At 34.9% G+C, this 21,279-nt stretch overlaps 2 protein-coding genes across 3 annotated transcripts; both read right to left on the bottom strand.

Moving 5' to 3' along the window:
* Positions 1–8,170: 8,170 nt before the first annotated feature.
* LOC146168344 (mitochondrial outer membrane protein SLC25A46-like) lies at positions 8,171–13,367 on the bottom strand. 2 transcript variants are annotated; one of them, XM_083392537.1, is made up of 9 exons: positions 13,177–13,367; positions 12,928–13,098; positions 12,693–12,835; positions 12,544–12,621; positions 11,956–12,177; positions 11,094–11,236; positions 10,610–10,802; positions 10,274–10,372; positions 8,171–9,267 (listed from the first exon to the last, which is right to left on the bottom strand). In XM_083392537.1, the coding sequence occupies exons 1-9, from the start codon at positions 13,343–13,345 to the stop codon at positions 9,046–9,048; spliced, it is 1,440 nt and encodes a 479-aa protein (XP_083248663.1). In that variant the 5' UTR covers positions 13,346–13,367; the 3' UTR covers positions 8,171–9,045. The 2 variants fall into 2 exon arrangements, with proteins under 2 accessions (XP_083248663.1, XP_083248671.1); XM_083392545.1 differs by having other exon boundaries at positions 12,693–12,793.
* A 16-nt stretch (positions 13,368–13,383) lies between these two features.
* LOC146168343 (U6 snRNA-associated Sm-like protein LSm5) lies at positions 13,384–14,980 on the bottom strand. Its single transcript, XM_083392556.1, has one exon. The coding sequence runs from the start codon at positions 13,925–13,927 to the stop codon at positions 13,655–13,657; it is 273 nt and encodes a 90-aa protein (XP_083248682.1). The 5' UTR covers positions 13,928–14,980; the 3' UTR covers positions 13,384–13,654.
* Positions 14,981–21,279: the final 6,299 nt, after the last annotated feature.

Here is a 21,279-nt window from a genome sequence, read left to right as displayed (position 1 = left end):
TTTTTGTAAGTGATATTATCGTTTTTTGTTCGTTTTTGTCATGGTTTAACAAACTGTTTGAAGCGGCGTGCTCTGGAAGTAATTGGGTCGCGCGTCTTAATCTAATGCGAAACCCCAAATCAAGCGAAAAAACGCCGTTTTTCGTCTTTTGTTTGGTCGATCGTAAACGCTGGAAGTTTTTCTCTTTCGTTATTTGTTCAGGTTGACTGATTAGCAAGTGTATATTCGACAATTGACAACGCTAAGTCCAACAAAAAAAACGTCGAGTTAGGCGCAGTATGTTCCTCGCTGTTCGGTCTCTGCGCTAATATCCGATGTTGGTGTAACATCGACATTTGTTTAACTGAAGCAGATTCTTAAAAGGTGGTATAATGGTGACTGTCGTGCGCATTTCAAAGTCGCCCTTTTTTATGTTACGTTAGTTAACGCAAAATTATTCTCTATAAGCATACTCTAAGTCTAAGACCACGTGTTTAGTGTGCAATGGACACAACTTAATTTCCCTCAACCGCAGCTTGTAATTTAGCAGACTTGGCACACAGCTCGGCGCAGATGTTACGCTAATCGTGGCATAATAACACCCAGAAAAAACGATCTTCGTTTAGTATTGCAGGTGGTGAAGACGTGCTTGTAATTTAGCGCTCATTCCGTTCATTTTGCCTGAAGTTAACGATTGCACACCGTGATTTCGCGGCTGGCGCCTGACAGGATTGTCGACGACGCACGTGGTCGCTTTTGCTGGACGTATTTGGCTGTTTCTGATTAGTTTTTTTATCACGTCTTGCAATTACCATTCTATGACGTCATACTGTCACTGTTTTATGACGTCATTATTCATCAACGTCAGACAAAAAATAGGGGAATTCCCTAAGTTGAAAATTCAGGACCCCCCTTTTTGGTTTTCTGACTACGCCCCTGATTGCCCCCCCTGGAATTTTTCTGCGGGCGCCCCTGGGTATACAACTGACAAAAGGTATACGGAGGGTACAGATTAGGGCCTATAGACAGTATTAGTGCATGTTACAACTGTGGCGGAATATATGTTTGTATTTATCCTAACATATAATGTATTTTTAGGCTTTAGGCAAGAACGGTATCTTTGTAAAATCGCTTTGTGGCCACATATAAAAACAATGTAATTATTTTGTTAAGTACACCGGACGCCTTTAAAATCAGTTGCAATTAGGGATTTTCATGCTAGCATGGCCAGGCTAGGTGTGCAACCTGGTGGTTTGAACTTACGGCCTTCTCATACCATACAACTTATTCACTTTTATACTTGTGCACTGACGTATACAGAAGAGCACAGACCAGGTCCTCCACAATAATAGCAATTGACCGTTTTCAACAGCGTTAAATGCTAAACAATCGCGAATCTTATAAGACTATTTATATCAAACACGAATTAAGGAAACCGTGTCAGCCCAAAGACACTCCGTACCATATGGCACTCTTGAGTTTTGGATCTGGCTGTTGTGTCGTAATTAACACCTCTGAAAAAAAGATAAAGCCACCACGAAAACCTTTATACCCAGCTAACAATTTGACGTCGCAGCGACGTAGATTTTTGGTTTAAGTTTGGTCGATAAGACGTTGCAACCAACGTTATTTCTACGTAAAAGCGTCGACACTTTACGACCTAGATGCGACGTTGTGCAACTACGTTTTTTATGCGTTTATCATAAACGTTATTTTTACGTAGAAGTGTCTACTCCAGATGACGTAGATTAGACGTTGCAAATTACGATGTTCAGCGACGTTATTTATACGTTTATCCTGAACGATATTTTCACGTAAAAGCGTCGACACCAAACGATGTAGATGCGACGTTGTGCAACTACGTTATTTAGACGTTTATCATTAACGTTATTTTCACGTAAAAGCGTCGACACTTTACGACCTAGATGTGACGTTGTGCAACTACGTTATTTAGACGTTTATCCTGAACGATATTTTCACGTAAAAGCGTCGACACCAAACGATGTAGATGCGACGTTGTGCAACTACGTTATTTAGACGTTTATCATTAACGTTATTTTCACGTAAAAGCGTCGACACTTTACGACCTAGATGTGACGTTGTGCAACTACGTTATTTATACGTTTATCATGAACGTTGTTTTTACGTAGAAGTGTCTACTCCAGACGACGTAGATTAGACGTTGCAAATTACGATGTTCAGCGACGTTATTTATAAGTTTATCACAGACGTTATTTTTACGTAAAAATGTGTGATCCGGACAAAGTTCATGCGACGTTGGAAACTACGTTGTAAAACAAGGTTATTGAAAGCGTTCACATTGTTATGTTTGCGTAATAGTTTGGACTCCATGCCCTACAAAATACGTTTGCAATGAAGTTACAAATTACGTTCGCAACTACGGTATAATGCGCAAAAAAGAAACATACTAACGATGTTTTTGAATTTTTAAAACACTTATACTTGTTGTGACATATCTGACTGTAATTATTTACACTTGCAAATTCTTACTAAATCTTCTAAACAATTACCATCCAGGAAAATATAGAAATAATATAGTATTGAAGTAAAACAAACACGGCAGTATAAAAATGTTGACAATAAAGAACTGTAAAAAAGACAAGAAAACTGAGAAAATTGGTCTGTGGACCTGCAAAACACACCAATTTTATAGTGTTACTTAAATTGCTCTATTACACTAACACAGTCTAAAAGACAAAATTGAAAAAGTTTTGCATTTCACAGACTATGTGTAAAACAATGCACATTGCACATTAAAACAGGAAAGTAACGTTAACAACAACAACGTATTGAAAAAATAAGAACAATACAAATCCAGCGGTGTAAAACGAAAATCCAGCAGTTTAATCCGAATCTGAATGCATGTGTGATACATCGAGAGAGCTGTTGGCAAATAATATAAAAATTAGGGAATAGGGAAGTGACTGCTAGGGCTATAGGGTCGAACAGGGGAATATATACCTTATAAAAATGGCTCATGTGTTTGTCAAGCTAAGGAAAACCCCATCCAACTTTCATCTGTTTAAGCTGCATTAACTGGGAAATGTGATTAATAACTACAAACATAACTTTTAACTTCATATACCTTATGTAACCAATTCGAAATGAGCAAAGCCAAAAAACTAATTGCAATGATGCACGTGCTTCTACATGGTTCAATAAATGCCCAATTGGTTGCCTTAAACAAAAAATTTAAAACAACCTGGCAGTTATTTCATGTTTTTGATTTTTTTAGTATGTCAGCAAAGTGTTTTATGAATGTGATTAATTGTTCTCACTATTGGTAATATTATGATCCAGACGTTTGGAATCCCAACACAATTCAACCATAGTTTCAAAATTTAGATGTGCCATTTACCAATTTAGCCAAGCACAGAAATTTTATATCACTGTTAATGTATTTTCTTGTGCAACCTGAATTTGTTTGGTAAAATTTAGTATCAAGAATTTGTATCTCATTTTTTTGCCAATAATAACATTTAATAATGAATATTAGTATTTTTTACATTTTTTAAACTTTGTTTTTATATTAAAAAAATATAGACCATTCTTAGTACTAGTCTATGGTATAATTTTTTCCCAATAATTCTGTCATATTACGTTTATTTTGCCTTTACTTATTGTGTGATAGCGTTTTGTGCTGTGTAGCTTCTGGTCCACAGAATGCAGACTGGTCAGAAATATATAAAATTAAAATTCTGGTGACATTGTATAACTATCACTGGTAGGTTTTGAAAAAAATTGCTGCCCAAATAAAGAAATTTAAACGCAGCCAGGATACATTTTAAAGTCTTTGTTGTTAGCATCTAGGGCAATTGCAAGCATAAAACAAAACAGTATGAGTCAAATAAATATAATAATTAACAAAAATCTTGAAAATATTAATCACTAATTTACCTGTAAATATTGATGAGCAGCCAAGTTCATGAGGAATATCTTTAACGTGTACCCTTCTTCAAATCCCACCTTGAACTTTTAATCAAGCCTTTAGTCGAGATCTTCAGTAATGAATTTTCAAGTGTTCATTTGGGGTTTTATGCACACCCAAGGTATTTACGCTGGCAAGATACAAAGATCAAGATTTGCATTAAAATTGTCTAAAAAGTTTGGGTGTTCACTCGCCGTAGAATGCAATTGGGCGCTGGTTTAGAATCCTACCACAATGATTAAATCAACGCACAATATTTGGGTTAGGGTGCGAGTTAGCGTTTGGGTGAGGGTGGGCCAAGTATTATTATATCTATTATTTAATACTTGACCCACCCTAATCCAAAATGCTAACCCGCACCCTAACCCAAATATTGTGCACTGTGGTAGGATTCTAGACCAGTGCCTGCAATTGCCCACAGAGGTAATAGAGCTTGTTTTTCTATGTTAGATGAAAATTAGTAGAGGCTTTAAAGTCATTTATTCAGTAAATCATTTTTTTTCCTACTTAAAATAAAAGTTATAAATAAAACTACAAATACAGCTTAGACTATTTAACCTGAAAATATATTTGATAGCAAAGCCTAATCTTTTTATATAAGCCTAATCTTCATGATTTCAGGAAAACAACCTAAATATCTAACAAGCACTCTAGCGCTGAGCTGCCAAACTTTATTTTGAATTCCAATGTCCTGATAGCAAATGTTCAAACTGGACTGTGATGTCATCCGCATATTGGCCAATCACGAGTTTACGCGCCGTTCGAAAACCGCGAAAAAAAGCAGCAGGGAGCGACATTCTTGTCTATCCAGGAAACTGCGTCTATAGCGGTCGCTGCGCTAAGTACTTTTTTATGCGATTTGTTTCATGTAAAGACAATGTTACCCTTACTAAAATGCTATCTTAAATTAAGTCACATCTCTATTTTATGTAAGCATAACTAAGTATACTTCTTTACATTTTCTGAAATAGTTAATCAAAACACATTACAGAAAAAAACAAATATTTTGTAAATAGGCTACATAATCCCGACGCATTCCTTAAAAGAGAGCATTTCTATTTAACGAAAATTAAAACTTGGAAAGTTAGTTTTGACGTCGGTAAACAACGTTTTTTATACGACACGTATGACATTTTGATTCGATTGTACTTCAGCTCAGTCGAAAAAACTGTGTATGACACGCAAATTCGTCTAAAATCAGTTACCTTCAACGTAAGTAGGCTAATTGATGTTGTTTCTACCTCACGTTTAACGTTTTAATAGGGTTCCTTTGGCGTTTGTATCAACGCTAAACAATATTAATGAAATGTTTTAATTTATGTATAAAATAGTCTAAAACAAGTTGACCTCGATGTCAGGTATATACCTTGTTGTATACGTCACGTTTAACGTTTTAATCCGGTTGCATTGTGGTTTGCCGTAACCTTCGAAATGACTACGATCATTTAAGATGATGCAAATTTGGTCGCGTTTTAGTTTTTCGTAATGTCAAGAAATAAAGTTATTGGAACTTTTGAAAATAGCATTTAAAATGGTTTCAAATAAGTTATCTTCAGCGACAGTTATCATTGCTTTTTGCATATACGCCACGTATGATGTTTTGAATTGGTTATATTGAAGATTGTAATAAAGTTGAAAAATAACGTTATATTAACGTTAAAAATGACGTATAAAATAGTCTAATTCTAAACACAACTAAGCTTCGATGTCAGTATTTACCGTAGTTTTTACGTCACGTGAAGTTCTAATTAGATTGCTTTGTTGTTAGTTACAAACCAAAAAATAACGTTGTTAAAAAGCTTAAAATCACGTCCAAAATGCTGTCAAGGAAGTTAGCTTTGACCTTAGAATTCAACATCATTTATACCTCACGCGTGACGTTGTCAGTTAGTTGGATCTTAGTTTGTCGCAACGTTAAGAAATAACGTTATTAAAACGTTTAAAATTACATCCAAAACGGTCTTAAATAAGTTAGCTTTGACGTCAGAAATCACCGTTGATTGTACGTCACGTATGATTTCCTAAATTGGGTCCATTGTGGTTTCTCACGACAACGTATGAAATGAAATCAAGTTTACTTTGACGTGAGTAATTAACGTTGCATGTACGTCACCTATGACGTTCTAAATTGGTTACATTAAGGTTTGTAATAAGGTTAAGAAATGACGTTATTAAAACGTTAGAAATGATGTATAAAATAGTCATAAAAAAATTATCCTTGTTACAAAAGGTAATGTTGTTGTTACGTCACGTTTCACGTTTTAATTATATAACACTGTAGTTAGTCAAAACGGTAAAATGACGTTATTATAACGCTTAAAATGGCGTCCTGGTCTCCAAGAAATTAGCTTTGATGTCAAAATTTAATGTTGATTGTACGTCACGTATCACGTTGTAAATTAGTAACATCAATGGTGGTCACAAAGTTTAAAAATAATGTTAGCAAAATGTTCGCTCTGACGTACAAAATAGCCTAAAACAAGTTATTAGCCTCGAAGTAATTAATTAACCTTGTTCGTACGTCACATTTGACGTTATAATCAGGTTACTTTGTGGTGCGCCACAATTTTTTTAAAGAATACCATTAAATTGAAAAAACGTTTAAACGACGTCAAAAGTGGCTGAAAAGACGTTAGTTTTGACGTCAGTAAACAACGTTTTTTGTACGTGATTTATGACGTTTTAAAATAAGTTGCATTTGGTTTGTTTCAACGTTACGAAAGAACGTTAAACAAACGTTTGAAGTTACGTTAAAATTTGTCTATAACAAGTTAATTGTGACGTCAGAAATGAACGTGAATTCTACGTCACGTATGACGTTCTAAGCTGGTTGCGTTATAGTTTTACGGAACGTTAAATATACAGCGTTAATTAAACGTGTAAAAGACGTCTGAACCGGTCTAAAAATGTTAGATTTTACGTCAGTAATAAACGTTATTTGCATGTCACCTATGACGTTGTAAATTTGTTTCATTGTGGTTCGTCTCAACGTTAAAAAATAACGTTTAACAAACGTTCGAAGTGACGTCCAAAATGATGTAAAACATGTTAAGATCGACGTCTGGAATCAACGTTGTTTGTACGTTACAAATGACGTTGATATTTGGTCGCATTGCGGTTTTTCTTAACGTTAATTTTGACGTTAATGCTACGTTTTACATTACGTTTTGATAACACGGCCTCGACGTATTTTCTTAACGTTCGTTTGGACACATTCCCACAACGTTTACTTAGTTTAAAAAAAAAAATCCGAACGTCGAAAATACGTTGTGTGTTAGCTGGGTATGTATAAATAGCGAAATAAGTTTTCTGGTTTATATGAGTACAAAAATTTAATACATAAGAAAATCGTATTTTTTGGCCAACTATATCTGCCAAAATAACAATTAAACTATTTTGCTTCCTTATTCATTAAAATATTTTTTTCTTCTGTGTAATCGTTTTCTCGTTAGAGAATGTGTCGTGGGCACGTTGTACATTTAATTCGCTTTACGCGAATATTACTTGCATTTTTACACATAGCTGTCGGGTAAATAGACCCCTTACCAACACAAACAGGGACGCCGGAGCAATTTCAAATGTCAACCATGCCATTTTACGATTTTTTTTGCGTTTTTCCGTAGCTCAAGCCCTACTCCTGTCGGCCCTGTGGACTAGTAAAAGTTACTTGAATTTTCTAATTTTTCTATTTTTAAGTTAAACAAGAGAGCAAGCGAATCCATTGTAATTTACCCTAAATTCTACTGGAATAGCGGTTTCTGATGTATACAAAAAACGTTTATTAAGAATTGTACACTTTTTCACCAGCACTCCCTGGTCCATTTGTTTGTTTTATGAGTTTATAAAAGTATATAGGACAAAATTAAGCAATCAAATAAAAAGTTTAAACTAGGGTCTTCTATATATCTTTTGTTTGGCTACTAGAATATTTAACGTTGTGAAAGCAATATATAATTTTTCATGAAAAGGGCACTTTTGCCCCCTTTAGCAAAGGGCAGAAGGGGCGCTTGCCCCCCTTCTTAAACAGAACCCTTAATCCGGCCCTTGGTCTTATAGCCTACTATTGAGTTTGATTTTCCCAAAATGGTTTCGTGAAGCACCTTTTCAGTAATTATTACAGTAACCTTAGTGCCGGGTTATGGCGGGGTTGAATAGACTAAAACCTCATAGGAACATGGAAAAATAAATTATTTCGATAGTTTAAACTAGCTTTATTTCATAAATCATGCGAATTTTTTTGGCACACGCTGAGATACTTCTGTTATATGTGAAATGCAGTGCGAAAGTTTTAAACATTAAAAATTCCCCTTTGCAGATAATATCGAGATATTTTAAAAATCCGAAGTTTTGTAAGGCGTGATATTTTATTTTGTTCATTAGAGAAATCATTTATCAACCGAATTATAAATTTAGTTTACTTATGCACGGATTTCACACCCTCACTGTCAGGCCAAAACAAACAGCATGAACAAAACTTATATATTCATTAAAATAATGGCAATGAAGCAAAAGGGTTCACCAGTAAGATAAATTGCACAAAGGACATGTATGGTTAACACAAGGAAACTAATTACATAGTTATTAACAGCACGAAACTAATTATGTTTATAAGGCTTTTTTAATTAACAAGATTACAACATACTGTCCCAAAAATAAACCAAAAAGTATGACTTCTCTAGAAAAGTGGACAGATCTAACATAACAATTTAAACACCTCTAAGCCAGTGTTTCTTAAACTGGGGTCAGTAAGAAAGATTTTATATGGGTCAGCGCAACATAATTTGATAACCTGTTTGTCAAGTACTGATCGGACTGGTAAAGTCTTTATCGCTGGGTACTTTTTTTTAGATTTACTTATTATAAAATTGATGATAAGTTACACCAAATTCCAAGGAAGCAAAAGGGGTCCGCATGGTAAAAATATATTTTAAGAACCACTGGCATAGACGTTGTAAACTTAAATATTTAATTCCACGAGGATATGGACTCAAAACAATTCAGAATCTTGTCAAAATAAATAAGTGTTTATTAAAGTAAGAGCCTATATCTAGAACCTCACGCAAAACGTGAACTAAAACAACGATCAAAAGTAGACAATGATAAGAAAACGGCAACGTTTAAGTTTCGCTGGAAGCTATTGACAGAACGAGTCTGGTAACGCTCAGCATCGCATATTTACACGCGTACTGCATTGACAGGGCGCCGAATCCCCTGTAAAGGCCCAGGTAACCTTCGTGACCAACAGTTGAGGAGAAGCAGTCAAATAAACCTTCGTACTTGGAACTGACCGCCAGAAAACCTTTTCCTGTGTCTGTGTTGTCAATGATCGTTCGCGTTCCCTGGAGTGTGAATGACGTTTCGTTATAAGATTAACAAAACTAGCAAAATCCGGTCGTTCACAAGGGCAAACAGATACAGATAAATATTGAAAGAAAGTAAGTACAATTGATGTATTGCTAAAACTTTTACATCAAAATTAGTTTTCTACTGTTCAAATTGACGCGAAACTATGTTTACAATTTCTACTTAAGGTCATTTATTTCGTCGCAATTTATTCTTAACAAGCGAAATGCTTAACATTGTATGCATTTTGTAAAACAAGAACGCGAACGTAGCTAACCACGCGAAAAACGTAATAGCGCATACACTGTTAGTGTAAGAATGCGTTTACACGCATCGAAAGCTAGCATCTGAAAAACTAATAAGAGTATAAGCCAGCGCGCTGCGTTCTATTTTGCTATATAAAGGTGCTGTAGCATTCGTTATTCAATGAGATAACTGGTCAACAAAATTTTTTTTTTTAAACAAGAATGTAAGTTTTATCTTAGATGTATTTTTCACCCTAATTTTAGTTTTTTTTGTAGCACATTACATTTTTAAGATATCGTCAAATTTAAATTTTCCCGAATAAAGGCATTGAAAACAACACACAGCTATGATACATGGCCCTTAAAAACGTCTGACATTTAACTTTTTTATACACATGACCAGGTTTTTTTAAGGTTTGGTTTGGGTGACCGCTAAGTAGTTTTAAGAGACCGCAAGTGTTTCATATAAATACCAAAAAATAGCCATATTAGTTGCAAGTCCAAATTTTGGGAAACCGCTGGAGAAATTTGGGGGACCGTTTCGGTCCCCAAAACATCTTAAAAAACTACTGCACATGACTCAGGCCATAGCCATAGAACTTCTATCAGGTATTTTCAATTGTTCGCGTCTTCTAAAATCATGGTGACGAGATTTCATATTTTAAAATGTCTTGTCTGTTCGTCACTAACTGAACCAAGGTTCTCTGGAAAGCAGTTAATGATCCCACTTTCTTTAAATCGATTCACCGCATCTTACCTGAACATGAAGACGATGAAGTACCGTTTCAAAGGGATAAAGTGCAATATCAGAAATTAGCTCCGCGACAAAGCCAGCAACCAGCTCCGGGTAGTAGGTCTGTAAATCGGTATCTAATTTAATGTTCGAAAGAAACTACCGGTTAAAAGCAATGTAATCAAGTTTGCCATTATTTAACTTTTTCTAAATAACACCATTGAAATCAGCAGACATTGTCTATTTGTCATATCATATGGACAGGGAATGACAAATATTGTTCATGCTTAGGCATTATGTGTATGTTTAAACATAAAAACAGCTGCACCAACCAACAATTTTAAACACTTTTTAACGTACGTCAAGAACGGATTGCAAAGGTTCGCCATCAGGGGTAATCGGCTGTTGCAAATCGGAAGAGGGGAACATGTTGTTCTGCTGAAACACAGGCGACTTTGGTTGCAATCGGGCAAGTCGCCTTTCCTGTTGCTGTCGGGCGTACGTCTTCATTATGTAAAGGATCAATTGCTCCAGCAAGGAGGAAAGCATGTATCTTAACAGTAAACAATACTTTTGAGGGCACATTCGTTGGCTAAGTTTCTGTGTGATATGTCCAAAATTAGGTTGGTTTTGCAAAAGATATAGAACCAGTATAAGATTTTAATTATGAAAAAAATGACAATCCATCAAACAATTCAATTAGGTTTGCTTATAATTATGGCCAGGAAAATAAAAAAACAGTAATAACTTGATATGCTCATTTTTGCCAAAATTCAGCACAAATAGTAAAACTTAAAAAAAATGTTAAGCGAATGCAACAACAATATATTTTATATGGTCATACCGAGAAACAGAATAAAACACTGTAGGAATAATAAGTTGGTAAAATGGTAAAATTTTTGGACTTTGTATGCCAAGTCCAAAAAATCTACAGAATCCTCCACTCAAGCAAGATAACAGACCAGGTGATTCACTTGTCATTTCGCTCTGTATTACAAAAACAGTCATTAGTGTAGAACAGCGTTTCTCAACTGGTGCGCCTTGGAAGGCTGTCAGGTGCGCTGCGAGCAAAAGGAAAAAAATAATGTAGGTTGTATTACATAAAAAAATATTTTTTACTTTGCTCATTGATTCCACAAGCCTTTTAAGTATAAAACGCAATAAGACCTACAAAGCAACAATATCTAAATCAGATAATTAATGTATAATAGGCTATCTTATTAGGCCTATTAAGACCACCGACATAATAACGCCATATTTGCAGCAATAACCATGACAGAATAAGATCTAAAATATTCTAGATAAGACCTAAACATGTTAATATAAGTTCAAAATTAATCTGAATAAGACTTAAATGAACAAAATAACGTTTTTAGTCTTAAAGGCTGGAGTCCCTTTAAAGATATGCAACTATAAAACCTGTAAAAAAAATTGCAGGCAATTTACGATAAATACCGTTACACCTAAAAAATTTCGATTCGCCCGCAAGATGCGCGCTGCCACGTTTTCATACATCTCTAGGTGCGCCCCCAAGTAAAATAGGTTGAGAAACGCTGGTGTAGAAGATAACATTTGGCCACATATCATTGGCAAACACGAATAACTTGAAGTTCAAGTAAAAACAACAAAAACAAAATACTAGTTCCAGCTGCCAAGTGAACACATGTACAAAGATAACACAATACAAAAGCAAATAAAAGCTTTACCTGTACACTCTCTACAAGATGAGCAGAAAAAAAAGGAGATACAATAATGCCAACAATTGTTTTTAATCCAATATGTGACATGCAATTTTGAAAAGTTGTATTATTGGAAACTTCACGTGGAAGTCTTCCAGAGGAAAGTTCTCCTATGGCAGTTTCTGCTCCAATTTGAATAGCATTCACCCACATATTACTGCCAATGCCTTTCCACAGGCATGTCAAGCCCTGTAACATATTTTTTCTATAAATTAAACTGTAGATATTTAAACAACAACTGCCATCACCACAATGGTTCAAACTTTTTTTATTTTTTATTTTTATAAATTATTATTATTTGAGTTTTAATATCATTGGTGGAAACTTTTGTTAGTAATCAACTTTTTGTTAGGTAATCAAGAAATTCGAGGAGTTGTGTTTGTGGTCCATGTGTTTAAATTGTCATTTTAGGTATATAATTGTAGGTGTGCCGCCAAGAATTTCAAGCCTTGTTGGTATGCAACAAATGATAAAAGGTTGCAGAGCACTGATATAATTCACAACCTAAATAAAACCATCTACACTTTAAGTTAGTACAAATTAGTAAATAGGCACCTGAGCTCTTTGCATATTAATAGCTGGTCCAATCAAAGAGAAGGGAGTTAGGTGATACTTGGAACCCAAATGATTGACCTAAAAAAGTTAGGAAATTTTTATTAGAAAAACTTTTATTTTAGATGTTGGCAAGTTTCACCGAAACCCACCTGACACTGCCTGCGCAAGACAAGACAAGGATAAGCAATCAGTCCATTAGTCACAACACCCATGACACTTAATCCAAAAGATGTAAGGCGCTGATTGTGTTCTTCATAAAGTAGAAAGTTATATGCAGACTGCAGTATATTAACTGAGATGTCAAAGTAAAATTTAACCAAAAATGGAATGCACAGCATGAAAAAAAAATACACTAAAATTGTACAGTTTTGGTAACAGACAAACCTGATGCTGCAGCAGGGTGCAAGTGACTAACAGGATTGCGAGCAGAAGTTGAAGGTAAGCTATCATCAGGTCCATTAGCAATTCCATAGTGTTGCATAATGTGTTCCAACTCTGCATCTTTTCTACTGCCACCCGGTCGAGATGTTGAGGCAATGCTCTCAACACGGACACCTTAAATAATCACATCTGATACATTTGTTTTAGGATTAAACACAAAACTATTATACAGTTGTTGAGCCGATAACCAACCTGCAGATCCCTCCGAACCCTGCACACTCTCATGAAAGCGAACTCTTGGCCTGTTACTAAACTCAGGTGTAGAAGCACTGGACCTTAAGTTTTGCGATGGAGGGGCACCATGGAGTCTGTTGTAGCTTGGTCCATGGGACAACCTATCCTTTTTTCTTCTTCTTTCCATTTAAATATTTTAACAGACGATTTGGTTTTAACACAACACTAAAACAAATGACAAATCTTTTACAATGGTTTGTTGGTAGTAATAAGAGTTATTTATCATGAATTTTTTTTTGTTAAAAATATGATTGTTTAAAATAAGGTTTACCAATAATAAACAATTTGACAAACAATTCTACATTAATAAGAAATATCAATAGGAGAAAATGCCATTACTACTCGCAATAACATATTTCATAAGCAAATCCATTGCAGTCCGCGTTTTATGTTAAAACACAACAAAAATATGCCGTGGAAAAGTGATGTTTAATCTTTACAGTTCAGGGCCTTCTCCTCCAGGCACAAGCATGGTTATATTGTTTCCATTTAACAAAATTTGATCAAGTTTTGATATTCGCCTTCCTTCGGATGTGCTTTCATATTCTGTAACATCTTCTAAAACCATGTTCACAAAGTCATCAAAACCAAGTAGGGTACCAACAATTTCCTTTTCACTCTTCATGATAATGTGTATCTTGGAACCAATGCATTTATCAACAAGTTCAAGTGGCAGCAATTGTGAGGGGTTTACTCCACCAGATGCCATTTTTATCAAAAAAGTTTACTTCTGTAAATGTTTATTAAACCGATCAATAAAAGTTAATTAAGTTGTTTGTAGAATAGAACAGACTATCAGTGATGCCCAAAGCGAAACAGGGCTTTTGTATGGGCAACATAGCATTTTCACACACTGTAAACAGTAACTAATTTGTTGCCATGATCAAGTGAGCAACACCCAAAATTAACCAACATTCAGCAAAACTATGGCTCAAGGTCAGAGTCAGTACTATAACGTATATGGGTAAAAAAATCTGGTGTATATTCACTTTTTGGGGTGCAGGTCTAGTTTGTTTAAAATAAACTGCAGGTGTACAGTTTGCCATACTTTCCATACTGGTTGATATCAGGGTCCTTTTATGGATTAAAACTGTGAACTAGTTGGCAAAAAGCGGAGATACATACGCCATAATGATGCATCCTTTACAATACCACCAAAGTGCATTTTGTCAACAATTTTGACAAAAAATTAAAATATAAAACTGATGTCACATTTATTCACTCATGTATGACCGAAAGGTGTAACCTTAAATCAGGCCTGCACAAGCACAAAAAAATTTTCGCGGAGAGCATACTGAAGTTGATGTAACATTTTTAACGATGACGTTACGAACGTGTGTAATAGCAAAATTAATCTTACAAACACCTGCTTTTCTCAAGCACACTCGTGCGCAAACTTTGCAGCTGACATTAGCCAGTCTAATCGTGCGATTTAAAATTGAAGCAATTAACCGAAAATGTTATTACATCGAGGAACGAATGTCGTTATACAGAGTTTATACACAGATCCAACATTTTACGCTGAAGATTGCATGTAGTTCTGCGTCTTGCTTAATGTTGTATATCCGAACATAGGCGCAGAAGCATGCCAGTAGCTGAGTCATTCGGTAGAGTGGTAGTCAAGTAAACCATGAACGGGAAACAAGTTTAAAAGTATTATCGATCAGTCTATGGTGGATTGGAGTTTCCCCTATGTTATCCAATGTGAAAAGGCCCCATTTCCGAGCTGTGTATAAATGGAAATCAAGTTTTGGACTGAAACTGCATTACATTCCGGTCTGTTCTAACAAAACGTAAAAGAACTAGCATCAAGAAATTGCACCAAAAGTTATCAATAGGCTTACACATTCAGAGATTAAACTTCATTTTCTAATTAAATCGGCTGGGCAATTTGTAAACGTGCTAACTCTAAATAAAAGTTTTTTATTTACATTCTGTCCAATCGGGACTTATATGTATTTTAGTGCCTATGGTTTCAATAAATATAATAAGATTCTGATTTGAAGTATGACAATGACCTGAAATGTCCTATATCTTGCCTCTCTGTGGCTTCCATAAAAAAATATTTGATTTAAAACGTTTGTCTAGTTTTGCGCATTGCTTTAATGCATACAAAAGACCTACAAAACAACAATATCTAAATTAGAATAATCAAAAGTCATCATCATCATTCAGAGCCATGCCTAAACCAGGCTTCGGCTGCCATAAAACACTGTTTTCTCCATATGTGACTATTTCTTGCCAGTTCAAAAAAAAACTACCATGGTGTTAATAACACCAACTTTATAACAAAGCCAAATATGCAGTAATAACCACGACAGAAGAATATATAAAATCGAAATAAGTCTTAAATTTACCGGAATAATGCCTAAATGGACAAAAAACGCCTAAAACTGTAAGGAGAGGGTATGTGACGATTGGGGGACACCAGTCAGGCCGTATTGATGTCGACGTTTGGATGCCTTATAGTTTGGACCATAGTTGCCATATTTTTCTGACAGTAATCATCAAGATTTACCAAAAAAATAATCTAAAAACATCTAGATTTTTATGGAGAAATCTAAAAAATAATCTAAAAATGATTTTTGAACATATTCAATACTTTTGGACAAAAAATCAACATTAAAAGCTTAATGGCGTATAAAGTTCCATAAAGGGACTTGCTTAATGCTTTAGATTTAAGATTTCTGCTTTATAAAACATTTTACTGAACATGATGAGTTACTGAAGTTTCGAATTTATATCTCATCATTTTTTTTTTTCAATTTGCAAAAAAAAAACTTTTGAAATTACTGAAATATTTATCGTCAATAGCGAATCTGTGACTAATTTAGCTTATACAATATTTTTTTATAATAATCTAAAAAAACATCTAACATCTAGATTGCCTACATCTAGATTCAAACCAAAACATCTAAATCTAGATTAAAATAATCTAGAATTGCAACACAGCGCACCATTGTCATTTCGGCGAAATAATTTTTTTTATTTTTTTTTATTTTTTAAAAACGCGTTTACCACAATTTTCTTTCGCATATCGCACATTAGCGCCAAATAAAGGCAAAATAAACAACTTTCTGAACCGAGGAATATTTTTAAATTCTAACGCAATATAACATGGACATACCTTAACATTAATCCGCTTTCATTTTTATTTAGCGCTTCAGATATTTTCGACGAAATGTTTTTTTGTAGAACTAGGCGAAGCGTATATTGGCGAGAAAGTAACGCAAAATAAAACAAGTTTCCGAACCGAGGAATTTTCCTAAATTTTAACACAACAGAGCAAACACATGTCTTAACCTAAATCCTCTTTCATTTTTAATCAGCGCTTCAGGTATTTTTAACGAAATGGGTTTTTGTAGAACACTCGTCTAACTGCCATATACGGCTTATTGTGATTTGGCGAAGCGTATATTGGCGAGAAAGTAACGCAAAATAAAACAACTTTCCGAACAGAGGAATTTTCTTAAATTTTAACACAACAGAGAAGACACGTGTCTTAACCTAAATCCACTTTCATTTTTATTCAGCGGGTATTTTTCAACGAAAATTCAGGTATTTACAACGAAATGGGTTTTCGTAGAACACTCGTTCAACAATGCTATGCTATAATTGAAGAAGAACGGTTTATAAAACAACCAAAGAAACACAACACATGGTCATTGATTATCGTTGCGAGTGATTGATTGCATCTGCTAGAAAAATATTTACCGGGTAATTCCACACTTACAGGTGCACTTTATTCTTAAAGGTATAGCCTGCCTATGAAATATATAATTGGTCTAAAATTGTGCAAAGTAGTCTGTCCTAATGGTCGTGTTTTATTTAAGTTTGTGCTCAAATTCAACGCTGAATAAAATTCAAAATAACTTAAATTTGAATAAAAAACATAATTTTATTCGTCGATATCACAATCTTAACTCTCATGGACTGTCACACAGACAAAAAACACAAGAATCTCTAAGAATACTAAGTACCCAATTCAGGACCGGATTAAGGTTTTCATGGACCAGGAGCTGTAGGGCATTCAGAGGCCTTTTGTCGTTTTTATTATGTTTATTGTTACAACAAGAAATAATGTGAACTACGATTTTTGATTCACTTATCAAAAAGATTCATTTAACATGTGTCCTAGCTTTAGTTTAGATCAGTGGTTCTCAACCTTTTTGTTCTCGCGACCCGTTTTAAGTTTTCGATAACTTGCGCGACCCCCCAATTATAGCGTGTGATACATAAACCTGAGTAAATAATAAACACACTTTAAAATTGCCAAAATTCATATAAGGAAAAAATCCAGTCTAGAATTGTATCGAAATTTGGCTAAAATGCGCTATGCACAACAAGCTAAAGTTACGGCTTGAGCCAGGGTTGCCCGAAATTTGCATTTTAGGTCATATAATATTTAGCATAAACCTAGTGCGAGACCAAAGGGAATCAATGGAAGTAAGCAGCCAAAATTCCTTACAATTTACAAAACAGTTAGTCGGTAACAGCAGTGCAGTTATAAAGCTTTCTGTAAATTTTATTTCCGTTTGCCAAAACGGCAACACCAAAATTTTATTACCGGCATTCTGCGGGTGTTTTGGAAAAGGCTATGTAAAAAGTTATGATACCGCTGAAAAGTAGAAATACTTTGCCTGCAACCTATTTTAAACCTAGCACAACTTTTATTGTTATTTGACCTAATTTTCAATTTGCAACCAATAAAGCGCCCTATACTATACCTGACGATTTTGTACTGCACAAAATTATTGTGAAAACACGCATCATATTCGCGCGAAGCGCGAACAATTTTTTGAATTTGCGTTGGTAAAGTTGGTATAAACAAAGTTTGGAGGCCTCGTGAGCACGTGGTTTTACTTCATCCCACAGTGTTTCCAATAAATTCGGCCAAATTAGGACAGAAAGCTCACTGTCCTTAATGATTTACAAACCGCCGGACACAGCAGTTAAATTAGGACAATTTATTGTTTTTGGTCCAAATTTTAGGCCATCTGGCAACCCTGACTTTGTGTGTCCATTCATTTTTATTAGACATTGTTTGACTCAAGATACGCTTGATTAATTAATTTAAAAGTGTAATGGTGACGTCATAAGTGTAATGGTGACATCATAACATGTTCACTGCAGCAAAAGCCACACAAATATTAGCCTGGCGGTTGATTTTGCTCCTTCTATACTGCTAAACTTTTAGTTCAAATTGCCTAATTCTTATGATTATTTTCTTAATTCAATTCTACATGGCGACCCCTCAGACAACCCCTTGCGACCCCCTTGGGGGTCGCGACCCCCAGGTTGAGAACCACTGGTTTAGATAAAGCAAAGCTGTTAAAAACTTTATACTTGACTTAAGTCATTTGAACAAATGACTTGGGTTAAAATGAAGCGTTTTTTCAAGTATTTTTTTATAAAATTGAGCTAATTATTCAAATTTTAGCACATAAAACAAATTGCTTGCTATATGTTGCGTTTTTTTCTTATTTTTTAGTTCAGTTATTGCTCATAATCATACAAATTTAAAAAAGTTAATAGTTTCAAATTTTTTTAAAAAGGACACGACTTGAAGTTGACTTGCTCTAATTATGAATTGACTGGGACTTGACTTGCGCAACTGATGACTTGGACTGGGACTTGACTTGTTATTTGTTCAAAAACACTTGACTTGGACTTAAGTTGTTTTACAAATAACTTGACTGGGACTTAAGTCAATTTAAAATGACTTGTTTACAACACTGGGAATGCAACCTATTTTGGTCCACAGACGAAACGCATTTGGTTCAGTACTTTATTAAAGACTTAAAATGAGCGTTCGCCTGGACAATTAGTAATCATCAGACAAAGATGCATCCTTAATTCTACAGATAGGTTAGAAAACGCAAACATAAACTTATTTTCTTTAATCATTTTAAACAGAGCTCCTTTGCTACTTTCGTGTTAAACTGGTGTTCTTTTAGCAGTGCGGAAAAATGAATCAACTTTTCAGGCAGTGATTTCCAGATTATCTGATTAATACTAAAGCAAGGTTACCGCCATTTAAAATTGTCCCTCTTTTATCAAATTCGTGATATCGGGACTTTAATGTCTGAACAAAATTATTAGACCCTGAAGCAAATTTGTCGCCTTATTCATAGTGATTTTGCTACCACAGTGCCGGACTATAGTTGTACGAGACCGTTTCATTACGAATTTTGTTTTTTATAAAGTTAAATAAGCAGTAAAGAATAAGATCAAAATCGTCTGAATAAGCATAAATCTGCCAAAATACGTCTTAAATTTATCCGAACTAGGCCTAAATGTCTAAAATAGTTCCCGGAACTGTAGGTACGATCGGGGGCGATCGGTTTGGACGCCCTTGGTTGACCGGTGTGTCATTAGGGCTTCACTGTTTTTTTTCTTTGGTCTTGTTTCGGGTTATTGGTGAGTAATGGTTGGGATTATAAAATGGTTTAGGATTATTATAGAAGTTAGTGATGTACTTAGGGGTTGGGTAAGTGTTGTTCATAGGCCTGATCTTATTCCGAAATGTGTTCCATTCCGACCGTTGATGTTGTTCTTAACTTGGTCTTATTACTGGAGTCCGTGGTGATAAAACAATTGTAGTACACTAGTGCAGTAACGATTCTTTCTAACGTAACAACTTTTTAACTAATGCGAACGATTCGCTAACAGCTAGAGCATAATAGATGCTTTGTGATGTCACGAGAGACATCATAAAACACGGTATATGATCGAATAATAAAGCATAACTAAAGACAATACTGATGACAGATATAATATTTAAAGCATAGACTAATGTTTAAAAACTTAAACACTAATTCTCCTTGCGGACCCTCTGAAATTTGGAAACCGCTGCTCTTTGGAATTTATAACTTTTTATGCAAAGATAACATCGGTTGGTCCTATTAAATTGTTAGTGATGGGCCTATTTTTTTGGTGGGCCTGGGGCTGCAGCCCTCTCAGCCCCCGCCTTAATGCGCCCCTGACCCAACTTATAATCAAGCAAATGCGGGGCGGTACTGCATAGCTTAAGGCACGCCTTAAATCCTAACTACAACACTTTTAGAAAAATGGCACTGCATGATAAACTAAAAAAACAGTAAATAAAAGTGTGCACAGAAATAACTCGATAAATGATGCTAAATCTGCAAATCTTGGGTCGCCAATTAAAACACACAAGTCATTATGTTGAAAAAAGGAAAAAAATTAAAAAACACAAAAGCATTTTAAACCACGCCGATTATTACGTCAAAATTAAAACAAAGTATCTAAGATTCAACTCACATTGACCCGTAAATTTTATGGGAATAAGTGTTTCACCAAAAATGCCATTTTTAGCTTTGTTGCTTTAAAATTTAAGAAAATTCCTCGGTTCGGAAAGTTGTTTTATTTTGCGTTAGTTTCTCGCCAATATACGCTTCGCCAAATTACAATAAGCCGTATACGAGTGTTCTACGAAAACCCATTTCGTTGAAAATACCTGAAGCGCTAAATAAAAATGAAAGAGGATTTCGGTTAAGACATGTGTCTGCTCTGTTGTGTTAAAATTTAAGAAAATTCCTCGGTTCGGAAACTTGTTTTATTTTGCGTTACTTTCTCGCCAATATACGCTTCGCCAAATCACAATAAGCCGTATATGGCAGTTAGACGAGTGTTCTACGAAAACCCATTTCGTTAAAAATACCTGAAGCGCTGAATAAAAATGAAAGTGGATTTAGGTTAAGACATGTGTCTGCTGTGTTGCGTTAAAATTTAAGAAAATTCCTCGGTTCGGAAAAGTGGTTTATTTTGCGTTACTTTCTCGCCAATATACGCTTCGCCTAGTTCTACATAAAACAATTTCGTCGAAAATACCTGAAGCGCTGAATAAAAATGAAAGCGGATTAATGTTAAGGTATGTCCCTATTATATTGTGTTATAATTTAAAAATATTCCTCGGTTCAGAAAGTTGTTTATTTTGCCTTTCTTTAACGCTAATGTGCGATATGCGAAAGAAAATTATGGTAAACGTGTTTTTAAAAAAATAAAAAAACAAAAAAAAATTATTTCGCCGAAATGACA

This window comes from Ascidiella aspersa, chromosome 1, assembly GCF_963924565.1.
Source record: "Ascidiella aspersa chromosome 1, kaAscAspe10.2, whole genome shotgun sequence".
NCBI classification, from domain to species: domain Eukaryota; kingdom Metazoa; phylum Chordata; class Ascidiacea; order Phlebobranchia; family Ascidiidae; genus Ascidiella; species Ascidiella aspersa.
Note: the sequence above shows the minus strand (reverse complement) of the source record. Positions and strands in the feature narration are given on the sequence as shown.